Consider the following 14,250-nt stretch of genomic DNA (forward strand, 5'->3'; position numbering starts at 1 on the left):
CAACCAGCACCCCCCTATGCCTCTCCAGCACAACCGGAACCCCCCTATGACTCTCCAGCGCATTCAGAACCCCCCTATTACTCTTCAGCACAACCAGAACCCCCCTATGACTCTTCAGCACAACCAGAACTCCCCTATGACTCTCCAGCGCAACCAGAACCCCCCTATGACTCTCCAGCACAACCAGGACCTCCCTATGAATCTCCTCCACAGCCAGGACTGCCCCTATGACACTACCCCACAACCAGGACCCCCCTATGCCTCTCCAGCACAACCAGCACCCCCCTATGACTCTCCAGCGCAACCGGCACCCCCCTATGCCTCTCCAGCACAACCAGCACCCCCTATGACTCTCTAGCACAACCAGAACCCCCCTATGACTCTCCTCCACAGCCAGGCCCGCCCCTATGACGCTACCCCGCAACCAGGACCCCCCTATGCCTCTCCAGCGCAACCAGCACCCCCCTATGACTCTTCTCCACAGCCAGGACCGCCCCTATGACTCTACCCTGCAACCAGGACCCCCTATGCCTCTCCAGCACAACCAGCACCCCCTATGACTCTCCAGTGCAACCAGGACCCCCCTATGCCTCTCCAGCGCAACCAGCACCCCCCTATGACTCTCCAGTGCAACAAGCACCCCCCTATGACTCTCCAGCACAACCAGGACCCCCCTATGCCTCTTCAGCGCAACCAACACCCCTCTGTGACTCTCCAGCGCAAACAGCACCCCCCAATGACTCTCCTACACAGCCAGCAGCACCTCCAGAATTATCTACAACACCTTGGACGTTCTCCTGCGCAAATCGGAAATATTCGGGTAACACGTCGGGAAAACGCGAATCGGGCCCTTAGTAAATGACCCCCTATGACTTTCCACCACAGCCAGCACCACCTCCACAACTCTCTACCACACCTAGGTCGCTTCCCTGCACCTAGGACCCCCCCTATGATTCTCCACCACAACCAGGACCTTCTCTATGACTCCACCACAGCCAGGACTGCCCATATGAGTTTCCAGCACAGCCAGAATTGACCCTATGACTCTCCAACACAGCCAACACCGCCTCCAGGACTCTCTACCGCAACTAGCATGATTCTCTGCAATTAGGACCACCTCTATGACTCCAACACAACTAAGACCGCTCCTATGACTCTCCTGCGCAACTAGAACCGCCTCTATGACTCTCCAGTACAACCAGCTTCAACCCAATGTCTCTCCACCACAGCCAGCACCACCTCCATGACTCTCTACCACACCTAGGATGCTTTCCTGCATATAGGACCACCTCTATGACTCCAGCACAACCAGGACTCCTGCAACTTTCCACCATAAGCAGGGCCGTCTCTATGACTCCACCATAGGCAGCCACCACTGCTCCTGTGACTCTCCAGCACAACCAGGACCACGCGTGTGACTCTCCAGCACAACCAGGACCCGCCCCATGATTTTCCAGCACAACCACCACCTCCTCCAGGATTCTCTACCGCACCTAGGACATTTCCCTGCAACCAGGACCACCCCTATGAATCACCCCCACAGCCAAGACTGCGCCACAGGACTATTTTACAGCCAGGACTGCCCTCCTCTCTCAGCTCCGCCCCTGCTCAGCTTATCTTCTCTGCTCAGCTCCTCCCCTGCACTCCTCCTCTCTCGGCTCCTCCCCTGCACTCCTCCCCCTCTCGTGGCTCCTCCCCTGCCCTGCATATCAGCTCAGCCATTCATGAATTCCCATATGTTATCTTTCCTATCCTTGTGCTGTAGGTGTTAGTGTTCTCTGGTCAGGTGATATCTACTTTATTCCCTAGGTCTTTCCATCAGTCACCAGTGAAGGCTACATGACCGCACCTCCTCGCGTTTTGGGTCTCCACTCTGTATTTTGAGTGATTGTCCTGCGGTTCTCGCCTTGTGTTCTTCTGAATGAGACCTTGATAGAGTTTGTTTTGTAATTGTGATGTTGTCCAGCAGGGGGCAGCGCCGTCCCATCAGGCACAGAGCAGCACAGAGGATTCAGCTTTGTCCTCTGCTCTCTGGTATTATCATAGAGACGTCACAGATCATGAAGGAGATCCCTGTAATCTGTCATCCTGACCCTGTATATACCAGATCTAGAGGAGGAGATCCTGACCCTGTATATACCAGATCTAGAGGAGGAGATCCTGACCCTGTGTATACCAGATCTAGAGGAGGAGATCCTGACCCTGTGTATACCAGATCTAGAGGAGGAGATCCTGACCCTGTGTATACCAGATCTAGAGGAGGAGATCCTGACCCTGTATATACCGGATCTAGAGGAGGAGATCCTGACCCTGTATATACCGGATCTAGAGGAGGAGATCCTGACCCTGTATATACCGGATCTAGAGGAAGAGATCCTGACCCTGCATATACCGGATCTAGAGGAGGAGATCCTGACCCTGTATATACCGGATCTAGAGGAGGAGATCCTGACCCTGTATATACCGGATCTAGAGGAGGAGATCCTGACCCTGTATATACCGGATCTAGAGGAGGAGATCCTGACCCTGTATATACCGGATCTAGAGGAGGAGATCCTGACCCTGTATATACCAGATCTAGAGGAGGAGTTCCTGACCCTATACCAGATCTAGAGGAGGAGATCCTGACCCTGTATATACCAGATCTAGAGGAGGAGATCCTGACCCTGTATATACCAGATCTAGAGGAGGAGATCCTGACCCTGTATATACCAGATCTAGAGGAGGAGATCCTGACCCTGTATATACCAGATCTAGAGGAGGAGATCCTGACCCTGTATATACCAGATCTAGAGGAGGAGATCCTGACCCTGTATATACCAGATCTAGAGGAGGAGATCCTGACCCTGTATATACCAGATCTAGAGGAGGAGTTCCTGACCCTATACCAGATCTAGAGGAGGAGATCCTGACCCTGTATATACCAGATCTAGAGGAGGAGATCCTGACCCTGTATATACCAGATCTAGAGGAGGAGATCCTGACCCTGTATATACCAGATCTAGAGGAGGAGATCCTGACCCTGTATATACCAGATCTAGAGGAGGAGATCCTGACCCTGTATATACCAGATCTAGAGGAGGAGATCCTGACCCTGTATATACCGGATCTAGAGGAGGAGATCCTGACCCTGTATATACCAGATCTAGAGGAGGAGATCCTGACCCTGTATATACCAGATCTAGAGGAGGAGATCCTGACCCTGTATATACCAGATCTAGAGGAGGAGATCCTGACCCTGTGTATACCAGATCTAGAGGAGGAGATCCTGACCCTGTATATACCAGATCTAGAGGAGGAGATCCTGACCCTGTATATACCAGATCTAGAGGAGGAGATCCTGACCCTGTATATACCAGATCTAGAGGAGGAGATCCTCACCCTGTATATACCAGATCTAGAGGAGGAGATCCTGACCCTGTATATACCAGATCTAGAGGAGGAGATCCTGACCCTGTGTATACCAGATGCTTATACTTCCTGTAGGTGACATTAACCCTTTGTACACTGACTGTTATACGCAGGATACTTCTCTGTATCTCAGGGTTTCCCTCTTTGCAGTTTCTGGATGATGCAGCACAGTTTAACCCCTTGTTGGCTGGAGGGTCCCCCCGGCCCGGGCTGCCTGCGCCTGCAGCTATTAATGTCATCTAGAAACATCTGAGCCGCGACTCCCCCGTGTAATGCCGCCATCGCCGCGCTGACACCCTCCATGGATACTGTTACCATGGTGACCGCATCCCTGGAAAGACACTTGTTGTAATCATCGTTAAGTTCTGTGAAGGGTTTTCTTATAATTATCTCATTCCCCATCATCTAAGAGAAGATGTTATAGAGGGTCCGTCTTGTGACCTCTGCTGTGACCTTCACATGATGTAGTGCCCTGTATACAGCTCTGGTCACATCCGTATACAGTCACATCAGGGATTTGTATTGTTCTGGTCCGGAAAATCTAGAAACTTCAGTGATTATTGGAAATATGTGAATTAAAACTCTGCATCTTATGGTTCTCACCCATTATTAGCTTATATTAAAGGTGAAACGCGTCACTATGTGACTTATAATTCGGAATATCTACATAAAAGCCATGAAATATACATCTCCATTGTGCCTGATCCTTAATGTGGATGTGGCTCAAAACGCGTCTACATATGGTTAATGACTGAAGCGAGGAGATCCCCTGCGGAGACGCCTGCGTCAGCGCAGGATATATCGTTATATGATTGGGATAAGATTTCCTCCACCAGTCATGACTGTACATTGTGTATTCTTATCATAATCTATATAAAGGGATGATTTCATCTATGACTAATGTCCGGTCCCAAAATGCGTCCATATGTCCGGAATGATCTGAGTGCAAGGGAAATGATCTGTCACCTCACGGTTCATAACGGGCTCAAGTGCAGCATCGGTTTAGATATTTCGTTTCCAGTATATGTTTTTATCACAGTCTAAATCATGAAGTCTGAAACGCGTCAGATTATAGTAAATGATCAGTATTCTCAGGCAGGAACGAGAGGTGTCAGAGGTGCAGAAGTGCCCCAGGACTGGTGACTACAAGGCGCCGGCGCTCAGCGGGGACATTCACACACATTTCATGCCACCTTCATATTCCCTCCCATAAAGCTGACATGGAGAAGATGTCAGAATTGTCGCACTTCAAGCTAGACCCCCCCCCCCCATAAAGGACCTGGGTGTGTCTGACCATTAGGTTCCTTACCACATTGTAATCCCCCTCTCTCTGGGGTAGGATACTCCTCATCAGTAGAACGTTGGAGGAAACTCTGGCCGACACCCAGGGCCTTTGTTTGCAAGTAGTCCTTCTGTGTAGAACCACTGAGAGGTCTAGGATGTTGAAGTGGCTCCATGGCCTACACTCTGGTAGACTATGGCGTGGAGGCCCCTCTTGGTAGACCACTGAGGTCTAGGGTACAAGGCCATTAGCTTCACCAGCCCATCACTCTGGAGGACACTAGCTCCTTGGTTGACACTCCTGTACTTGTCTAAGGATATTTTTAAGGTGAGAATGGCCTTTCTGGGTGGACCTACTGAGAGGTCTAGGATATGTGTGGCCATTAGGTTAGTCACTACCTTGGAATCCCAGTCCCTCTCTTTGTAAGGTGGTGTCCATTTGCCGCAGCTCCTTGAAGGACACTGCAGCAGACAACTAATGCCTTTTCTCTTCGAGTGCCTGGCTCTTCAGGGTAGACTCCTTGGGAGGTCTCACTTGTGCCCATTAGGTTCCTCTGTGCCATGGAACCCCAGCCCCTCTCTTCAGAAACACATTGACAGAGGCTTCTTGGCTAACATTCTGGCTGGGGCCTGAGAACTTTATGTGGTGTGTTTGACCCTTCTGGGTAGACTCACTGAGAGGTCTTAGGTGTGCGTAGCCATCAGGTATCTTGGGTGCCTCTCTTGGATCTCAATGGAGATCCCTGGCAGCCCAGAAGGAGGGTTTTGATCCCTGATCCTTGTATGGCCTTCTGACTCTGAGGTTAAGTGAAGGTTTATGGGATGGTTGGAGGTATCCCGACCCATTACGAGCTGTGTGGAGGAGTAGACACAATCTATGTACAAGCAATATCTGATAGAAATCACGCGGGACAGCGGGGTACAATGTTTATTATTTATTGATCGTGTGCAGGGTGCACTGTCCGCACCCCTCCATGTTAGGTCAAGCAAATATGACAGCTGTCAATCAAAAGCTGGGAGCAGGGAGGTCCCCCCCTCCCCACAGTATGTATATATAATATATATCTATATATGTATATGTTTTGTATACAGTACTCATATATATAGTGACAATGCTGTATACCACCAGACACGTTCGGTTACTTTCCCATCCTATCTAGAAACAACAATCAGGGAATGGATAGGGGGGGGGGGGTGCCAAACACTCGACATAACTGGTGTCCACACATCCCGGTAAACACTTACATATTGCACTTATCTAGGTCATCACTAAGAACAAACCCAGTGGTGGAGACCATCAAATATATACAACCAGAACTGCGACCTTGAAGGAACCTCTACCGGCTCAGGGATCCATTGGTCTACTTCCTGTATCGTAAACTCTTGGCCACTTCTTAGTCAATTCTCATGGTCAACTCCAATCCTACAGGTTGATCCTAAAGAGTAATGACCAAAGACCCCACCTCAATAGAGCAGCTGCTCCCTCTGCAGCCACAAATAATCAGATGATCCATCTTCTACCAAAATTGTCTAGTTTTGACCTCAAACGTGAAAGTATTTCCAAGCAGAAGGTCGGTGTCATCCACTGCAGTAGACTCTATGAGGGGACGTCGTGAATGTAGACCTGGTGTTGGGTCTTGACTTGTACACTGGTCAGGAAGAGGCCATTATGAGGGAATTGGAGTAGATATTGACACTTTACCCCAACGCAGGATTGAAAGGCCGTAATGGAGGAGGGGTTGGTCTATAGATGCTTCAGCTGGTGACTTCCCAAACCCTGGGCCCATGGTATGTCACTGCACCATAGGATGTAGTATATGTTGGAGATCTGTTTGTGTTTGTTATCAATGCTCCTAATACAACACATTGGGTATTGTCACAGCTGGGCTAGGGGGTTACTTTGTGTTGGAGGCTTCTGGTATAGGCTCGGGGAAGGATATACACCAGATGACATCATATAGATGTACGGACTCTGCTCGCAGAGGTAGGGAATAAATGAAGTGACGTGATACATAGGATATGTGTATGGGCTGTACTCTAGTGCCACAGATACTTAGTAACCCATCCAAAATATATAATGACAGCTGGGCTAGGGCCTGGGTTTATAAACATGAGATTGTGAGGTAGGAATGGGGTGATGCAAAAAGTAGTGCTCTAGTCAGGATGGGGTGAGAAGGGAACATGTCCACAAGTCAATGCCAACCACTGGGCCATCTTGTATGTCCACCATGTGATGTGCAGTCAAGTGAACCAAGACCTAAAGAAGGACCTTCATAGATCTATACGGTCTTTATACATATGATACGTTTTCCTGCTGGCCATGGGGGAGTGTTGTGGCAATTAAATAAATGCCGGGTTCAGACCAGTTCTGGACTTTGGCTGATAGGTTTGCCCTTAATATGTATTGATGGTGCCCCTTAAGCAACATCCCCCCCCCCCCCATATGGGACACGAGGGAAACCCGCGATGGTACAAGTCCAAGACAGCAGATCCTGGACGATTAGGCTCTGCCAAATATTCCCAGGAAGGGGTAGCTCCCAGGAAAGGTTTGCATAAGTTACTTTCCAAAAAGGTAAGTGACCGCTGTAAGCTGCATTTGGTCAAGACAAATTTGGTCCATTTGTTTAATGTTTTGTGCTTAGAAACTGTTCTAAGTTTGCAGTTTCATGCATTAATACACCGGATGAGAATACAAGGGCTTCAGGGGCGTGAGTATTTATGCAAATGGGCATCCGTTAAAAACAGTCAGTTCCTAGGAAAAGACTTTTGTAATAGTTCATTGTCTCGCTGAACGCTGTGTCTTTAAGATGCAGGACCATGCAGCTATGGATGATAAGGATGCTATAAATACATATATCTGTACCCCACTGGCAAACACAGTACAGACACTTGGCTGAACAAGATATATGGAGGAGACACTTGAAATAAGAGCTGAGGTAGACTGATGAAGGGAGGATGAGTTACAATGTATCCCATAGAAATAGGAGCTACGGGTAAGGAACTGCCATGGGGTCTACACTAACCCCTAAAAATGACAGCTTATCTGTCTGTGATTATGCTGCAGAGACAACCCGAGTGCAGATATTCTGAATGATAACCAGGTTTGCTGCTGATTATAAGGGTGATATATATGGAGGTTAACAAAGTACACAAAGCTAAACAAGTATGGAGGAGACAATCGAAAAAAGAGCCAAAGCAGAGTGATGAGGGGAGGATGAGTTATAATGTATGGCAATGAAATAGAAGGGCCAACCATGGGGTCCACACTCAGCCCTAGAACATGACACGTAATCTATATCTTACTGTGATACACAGACAATCCGAGTGCAGATATTAAGAATGCTAATCAGGTTTGCTGCCGATCTCCAGATCACACAATGTTGTAGATTTTAGCGAATGCATAGAAAGGGACTATTGCACCAAATTCTAAATGTAGTTCTAGAGGACTCTAGAGTTCCCACATGAATCCGTTGTGTGTTTCATGGCAATACGATAAGGAATGAGACTTAGGGATCTGGCAATGTCTCGGTAGGAACTTCTCGTGTCTGTGTAGTGGTTCCACCTTGACAATTGCATAAAAATCATCAACTTCAAGTAATAAAAAAAAAAAAGGATAAAGTTGTTTCAACATTTCTGCTCATTCACTCCATGCTGCGTCCTGGACCTTCATGGATCTATAGCTAGCGTTGTGTTCTCCTGGGGGACGTCTCTCCCCGTTCCTTGATAAATACAGCAATTTTCCAATTACACCAGTAATCAAAAGATGTCAGCATGCCCCAACTTCTTGTAAAATCCTCTTAATTCTGTTTTGCCTTGTTCCTTATGAGATGAATGCTTTTTATTGTCCTACTGACCTCCCAAAAAGTAAGGTGGTGGCCAAAGAGTAAGCAACATGGCAAGAACAAGCATCAGCAACATTCCATATGGTCAAAGACCAAGCGTGACGTATGACCTCCCCAGAGTAGTAACTCTCCGTGGTGCTGAAGATAGACCTGTCCACACGGTCCGCCGTCCTATCGCACCTAACCTCAGAATCCTTGTACCTGAAGGCTAATGCCACAAGAGGATAAAAAGAAGCCTTTGAGATAAGGCACTGGCGTTTTGAGCTGCAAAGACAAGGTAAAAGCCTTGTGTGCTTCGATAGACAAACTATCGGAGGAAGGAGAGGAACTGTCCAGTTCTGGTGAGAAGAGTCGTCCTTGAGCAGTTAAGTAGTAACACAAAGGTGTGAGCTGCTGGGTTTGCAAGGTAAGTGCCTACAGAGTTATCCATCAGGTAAGGTGACCTCAAAGTCACTCGAGAAGAATATCCAACCCTCGATAGACAATTAAGAATCTTCAGTCTACAAGCTTCTGGGTCTTTCCGAGCACCGTTTCTCGGGTGGTCGTGCCGGGCACCAGCAGAGTAGACATTTCACAGGTTAATAAATTAAATAAATATGTTAATTCTTTAAATTAAAAGAAAAAAAAAAAGAAAGTCTTCACATCTTCCACAACTGAGGTCTCATCGCCAGGCAGAGTCAAGCAAAGGATTTGACATGGGGTTAATACCCACCATTCTCTCCTTGTGTTGGAAGCAAAGCCTGGCATAAAGGATAATGTGCATGGGTAGAGCTTTCAAGTTGGGTGGTGGGCATCACTCGTGGGTGGGAGACAGAGGGCGCCTTTGGCTGCTCGATGACAAGGAGATATGCGTGGTAGATGATGGCAGAAGCTTTGGCTGTTGACACCTGAAATTAGAAGTTTAGTTTTAGCTCAAAGGGAAAGGTCTCCTAATCATTTTAAGTTTGACTCCATCTCCAACGTCTGCGATAATCCATAATGACAGTGCTGGCCGAGCAGTGTCCCCCCTCACCAGTGCAGGCCACACAATGAGCGCCTACTTACCAAGACCTGGACTTTCTGACCCGTGCAGCAGCTGGACGCTCCAAAAGACTATCAAGACGAGTTAGTCTCTCGAGATGAAGTGCTCGTGGGTCTTGTTCTGCTCGTTCCTTAGAAAAGTCCATCTCAAATACAGTGGGAGGTGTCAGGTCCAACTCAAGGAACATGATGTTTTCAGCCTTAAAGTGAGGAGCAAAGACAGATATGAGCTTGGAAGGACATTTTGGTAACTAACTTTAACACTCTTCTAGTTAGAAAACTTCTTGGTTTTAAGGCCAAACTTGATGGGTACTTACTCGATACCTCGGGTGATAGCCCATTACCATGGCAACTCTGGCATACTGGCTGATTGGTCTTTTGTATCCTACGGCCGATGAAGGACGCCTCTTCATTGTGCTTCCAACTGCATTTCCACTGTGAAAGAACAGTAAAGAGTTAATGAGTTGTCATCACCCAAATCTCCAATCGAATGTCCTATCCCTCACATTTTGGATCCTTGTACACTTATATTATCCCAAAAATAAACCATCAGCTAACAATCATCTTACATTTATGAGAACATTAGAACTTACTTTCCCGGAGGAACAAGAGGCTGAAATTTCCACTGGTCCTCTTCCGCGTCGTAGTAAAGACGGTTCATAATCTTGTTCTTTTCTTCCGGAGGAATGAAATTTTCAATGATCAGGTACCTGGAGGTAAAACGATCGGAAAGTTAAGCACCACCGAATATTACAAGAAGGGGTGAGGGAAGCCCCTGAGGAGCTGCAGACTCACTTGTACTTGAGTTCTCGTGTCTGCTCGTTCTGGGCCTGCTCCAGGTCCTGCCGCACCCGTACGTACTCGTCGTGCTGGTCCTGGATCTCTCCCTTCACAGACTGTAACTTGGCGTAGAGCTGAAAGAAGAACATAGTCCGGTATGGTTACTCCACCTTGTCATTGGGTGGTCCCATGGTGGTCATGGCCAGACTCGTAGGGAAGAGAAGATCCATCACCTTTTTCAGTTTCTTGGTCTTCATCTCGACCTCCTGCTGTAGAGACGTGTATGTCCCTCTCAGCTCTACAGTCTCTTCATCTCTGAGGAGCATCTGCTGCTGGATCTCACGTTCCCGACGTTTCTGTGAAGAGCCAGAAAATTCCGGATGAAATGGTTCCATTTTTTTTTTTTGGAAAGACCTTGGTAACTCTATAAAAGCATACAGCAGGCTGTCAACATAAGCTACTGCTGCATCACACAGTACTTGGGATAGTGCTGAGACTTTCTGCTGTGGGAGGGGAGAGTTTTTACTTAGTTTTCAGTTTTTTTTTTGTATTTTTTTTACTTTTTGGGGGGTTAGAGGAATAGAAAAATGCTGCAGATTCACTTTGCAAATCTCGAAACCGCCCCCCCCCCCCCCATCCATCAATACTGGGAACAATTTGAAGTCTACCTAGTTTATGAATTTTCTTGGTCTCCAGTTGATTTTTAGTAAAATTCATTGGACTTGCAGAGACCCCATGGTTGAGCAGAGATGGGTCACCTTAGAAGTGGGACCACATCATAACTTCTAACAGATTATAGGCTACAAGTATTAGAGGGGGTTCATCATTTCTGTAATTTCCATTCATAGATCTGTACATTCCCGTAATATCCATATGACCCCTGTGTGGTGGTCGGTTGTCAGATCTTGTTTCCATCTTCGACCTACCTGCTCAGCGATTTCCTGTCTCTTTATCTCCAGCATTTTCTGCTGCTCGTTGGTATGGTCCATAATGGTCTTTCCACCAATGAGAAGTTTGCTCTCCATCGCCTGTGTCTCAACGAGAATAAAGAAGAGTCAATCAGGAGACATTTACCCTGTAACTTTCTCTCCAAGCTCCAGAACCTGTGTACAGCCAGTCCTGCTCTCAGCCGTGAAGTGGAGACAATTGTATCCAGTGTGGACAATGCTCTGTGAGAGTGACACATCGCTTGCAGCAGCACAGATTTCTACTGGATTTCTACATTGTCTTGATTCTAGATTGCTGTAGAGCGTTCTCTAGAGCAGATACAACTGTTTCCACTTCTTATCTGAAAGTAGGAGTAGCTAGTTCGTTACAATGTATCAGTCTGTTGCACTCACGAAGCATTGTCCAGGCTGGATGAGGAAATCTGCCCAATGTTTCCAGATATGGAAATTACAATGATGTCCTTACAGCAAGCAGAGGTTTTGAAACTGGAATCTTGAAATGATACATATACAGAGGAAGATGTTTGCTCTACCCACTATAGGCCGAAGGGACAGTCCAGCTTCTACCAGCTATAGTGACACACCGGGCCCTGTGCATGAGGGGACCACTCATCCGGTTTATCACACATTAGATGATGTCACCAGTCCTGTATCTGAGGACATGACACAGATGTGATAGAAGAGGATGATTAGACTGGACTCAGCTGCTGCAGCACTCGCACCCCCTCCCTGTTCAGTCTCTTCTCCACCTGTTAATAATATCTCGGCTCCGGCTTCATGTCCCTGGGGGAGACCTAACCCCACACGAGCTGCAACAATAGCGATGTATGATGTATGTGCGCTGCATTATCATATATAATTCATGGCCGCAGATGAGGCTGTAATTACCATGTATCACCACATAGGACACAGCGGCAGCAGACTGGGGATATATACTGTATACTGGGTATCTATGTGTATATATAGTGGGATGCTGGGGATATATACTGTATACTGGGTATCTATGTGTATATATAGTGGGATGCTGGGGATATATACTGTATACTGGGTATATATGTGTATATAGTGGGATGCTGGGGATATATACTGCATACTGGGTATATATGTGTATATATAGTGGGATGCTGGGGATATATACTCTATACTGGGTATCTATGTGTATATATAGTGGGATGCTGGGGATATATACTGTATACTGGGTATCTATGTGTATATATAGTGGGATGCTGGGGATATATACTGTATACTGGGTATATATGTGTATATATAGTGGGATGCTGGGGATATATACTGTATACTGGGTATCTATGTGTATATATAGTGGGATGCTGGGGATATATACTGTATACTGGGTATCTATGTGTATATATAGTGGGATGCTGGGGATATATACTGTATACTGGGTATATATGTGTATATATAGTGGGATGCTGGGGATATATACTCTATACTGGGTATCTATGTGTATATATAGTGGGATGCTGGGGATATATACTGTATACTGGGTATCTATGTGTATATATAGTGGGATGCTGGGGATATATACTGTATACTGGGTATATATGTGTATATAGTGGGATGCTGGGGATATATACTGTATACTGGGTATCTATGTGTATATATAGTGGGATGCTGGGGATATATACTCTATACTGGGTATCTATGTGTATATATAGTGGGATGCTGGGGATATATACTGTATACTGGGTATCTATGTGTATATATAGTGGGATGCTGGGGATATATACTGTATACTGGGTATCTATGTGTATATATAGTGGGATGCTGGGGATATATACTCTATACTGGGTATCTATGTGTATATATAGTGGGATGCTGGGGATATATACTGTATACTGGGTATATATGTGTATATATAGTGGGATGCTGGGGATATATACTGTATACCGGGTATCTATGTGTATATACAGTGGGATGCTGGGGATATATACTGTATACTGGGTATCTATGTGTATATAGTGGGATGCTGGGGATATATACTGTATACTGGGTATCTATGTGTATATAGTGGGATGCTGGGGATATATACTGTATACTGGGTATCTATGGGTATATATAGTGGGATGCTGGGGATATATACTGTATACTGGGTATCTATGTGTATATATAGTGGGATCCTGGGGATATATACTGTATACTGGGTGTCTATGTGTATATATATTGGGATGCTGGGGATATATACTGTATACTGGGTATCTATGTGTATATATAGTGGGATGCTGGGGATATATACTCTATACTGGGTATCTATGTGTACATATAGTGGGATGCTGGTGATATATACTGTGTACTGGGTATCTATGGGTATATATAGTGGGATGCTGGGGATATATACTGTATACTGGGTATCTATGTGTATATATAGTGGGATGCTGGGGATATATACTCTATACTGAGTATCTATGTGTATATATAGTGGGATGCTGGGGATATATACTGTATACTGGGTATCTATGTGTATATATAGTGGGATGCTGGGGATATATACTCTATACTGGGCATCTATGGGTATATATAGTGGGATGCTGGGGATATATACTGTATACTGGGTATCTATGGGTATATATAGTGGGATGCTGGGGATATATACTGTATACTGGGTATCTATGTGTATATATAGTGGGATGCTGAGGATATATACTGTATACTGGGTATCTATGTGTATATATAGTGGGATGCTGGGGATATATACTGTATACTGGGTATCTATGTGTATATATAGTGGGATGCTGGTGATATATACTGTATACTGGGTATCTATGTGTATATATAGTGGGATGCTGGGGATATATACTGTATAATGGGTATCTATGTGTATATATAGTGGGATGCTGGGGATATATACTGTATACTGGGTATCTATGTGTATATATAGTGGGATGCTGGTGATATATACTGTATACTGGGTATCTATGTGTATATATAGTGGGATGCTGGGGATATATTCT

General features: G+C 46.1%; 1 protein-coding gene and 1 long non-coding RNA gene across 3 annotated transcripts in view; one reads left to right on the plus strand and one right to left on the minus strand.

Moving 5' to 3' along the window:
* Positions 1-14,250, plus strand: part of LOC140120751 (uncharacterized) — a 99,066-nt gene that overhangs the window by 1,427 nt on the left and 83,389 nt on the right. The gene's annotated exons all lie outside the window — the stretch shown is intronic.
* Positions 5,615-14,250, minus strand: part of KIF3C (kinesin family member 3C) — a 48,504-nt gene continuing 39,868 nt past the window's right edge. Inside the window, exons 2-8 of one of the 2 annotated variants that reach the window (XM_072143986.1) lie at positions 11,261-11,368; positions 10,568-10,690; positions 10,350-10,468; positions 10,148-10,264; positions 9,872-9,989; positions 9,579-9,754; positions 5,615-9,421 (exon numbers count right to left, since the gene is read on the minus strand). In XM_072143986.1, the coding sequence (XP_072000087.1) occupies positions 9,328-9,421; positions 9,579-9,754; positions 9,872-9,989; positions 10,148-10,264; positions 10,350-10,468; positions 10,568-10,690; positions 11,261-11,368 (855 nt within the window). In that variant the 3' untranslated portion in view covers positions 5,615-9,327. The remainder of the gene's footprint in view (positions 9,422-9,578; positions 9,755-9,871; positions 9,990-10,147; positions 10,265-10,349; positions 10,469-10,567; positions 10,691-11,260; positions 11,369-14,250) is intronic. The other variant, XM_072143988.1, reaches the window with a different exon arrangement.

This window comes from Engystomops pustulosus, chromosome 3, assembly GCF_040894005.1.
Source record: "Engystomops pustulosus chromosome 3, aEngPut4.maternal, whole genome shotgun sequence".
In the NCBI taxonomy this organism is placed as follows: domain Eukaryota; kingdom Metazoa; phylum Chordata; class Amphibia; order Anura; family Leptodactylidae; genus Engystomops; species Engystomops pustulosus.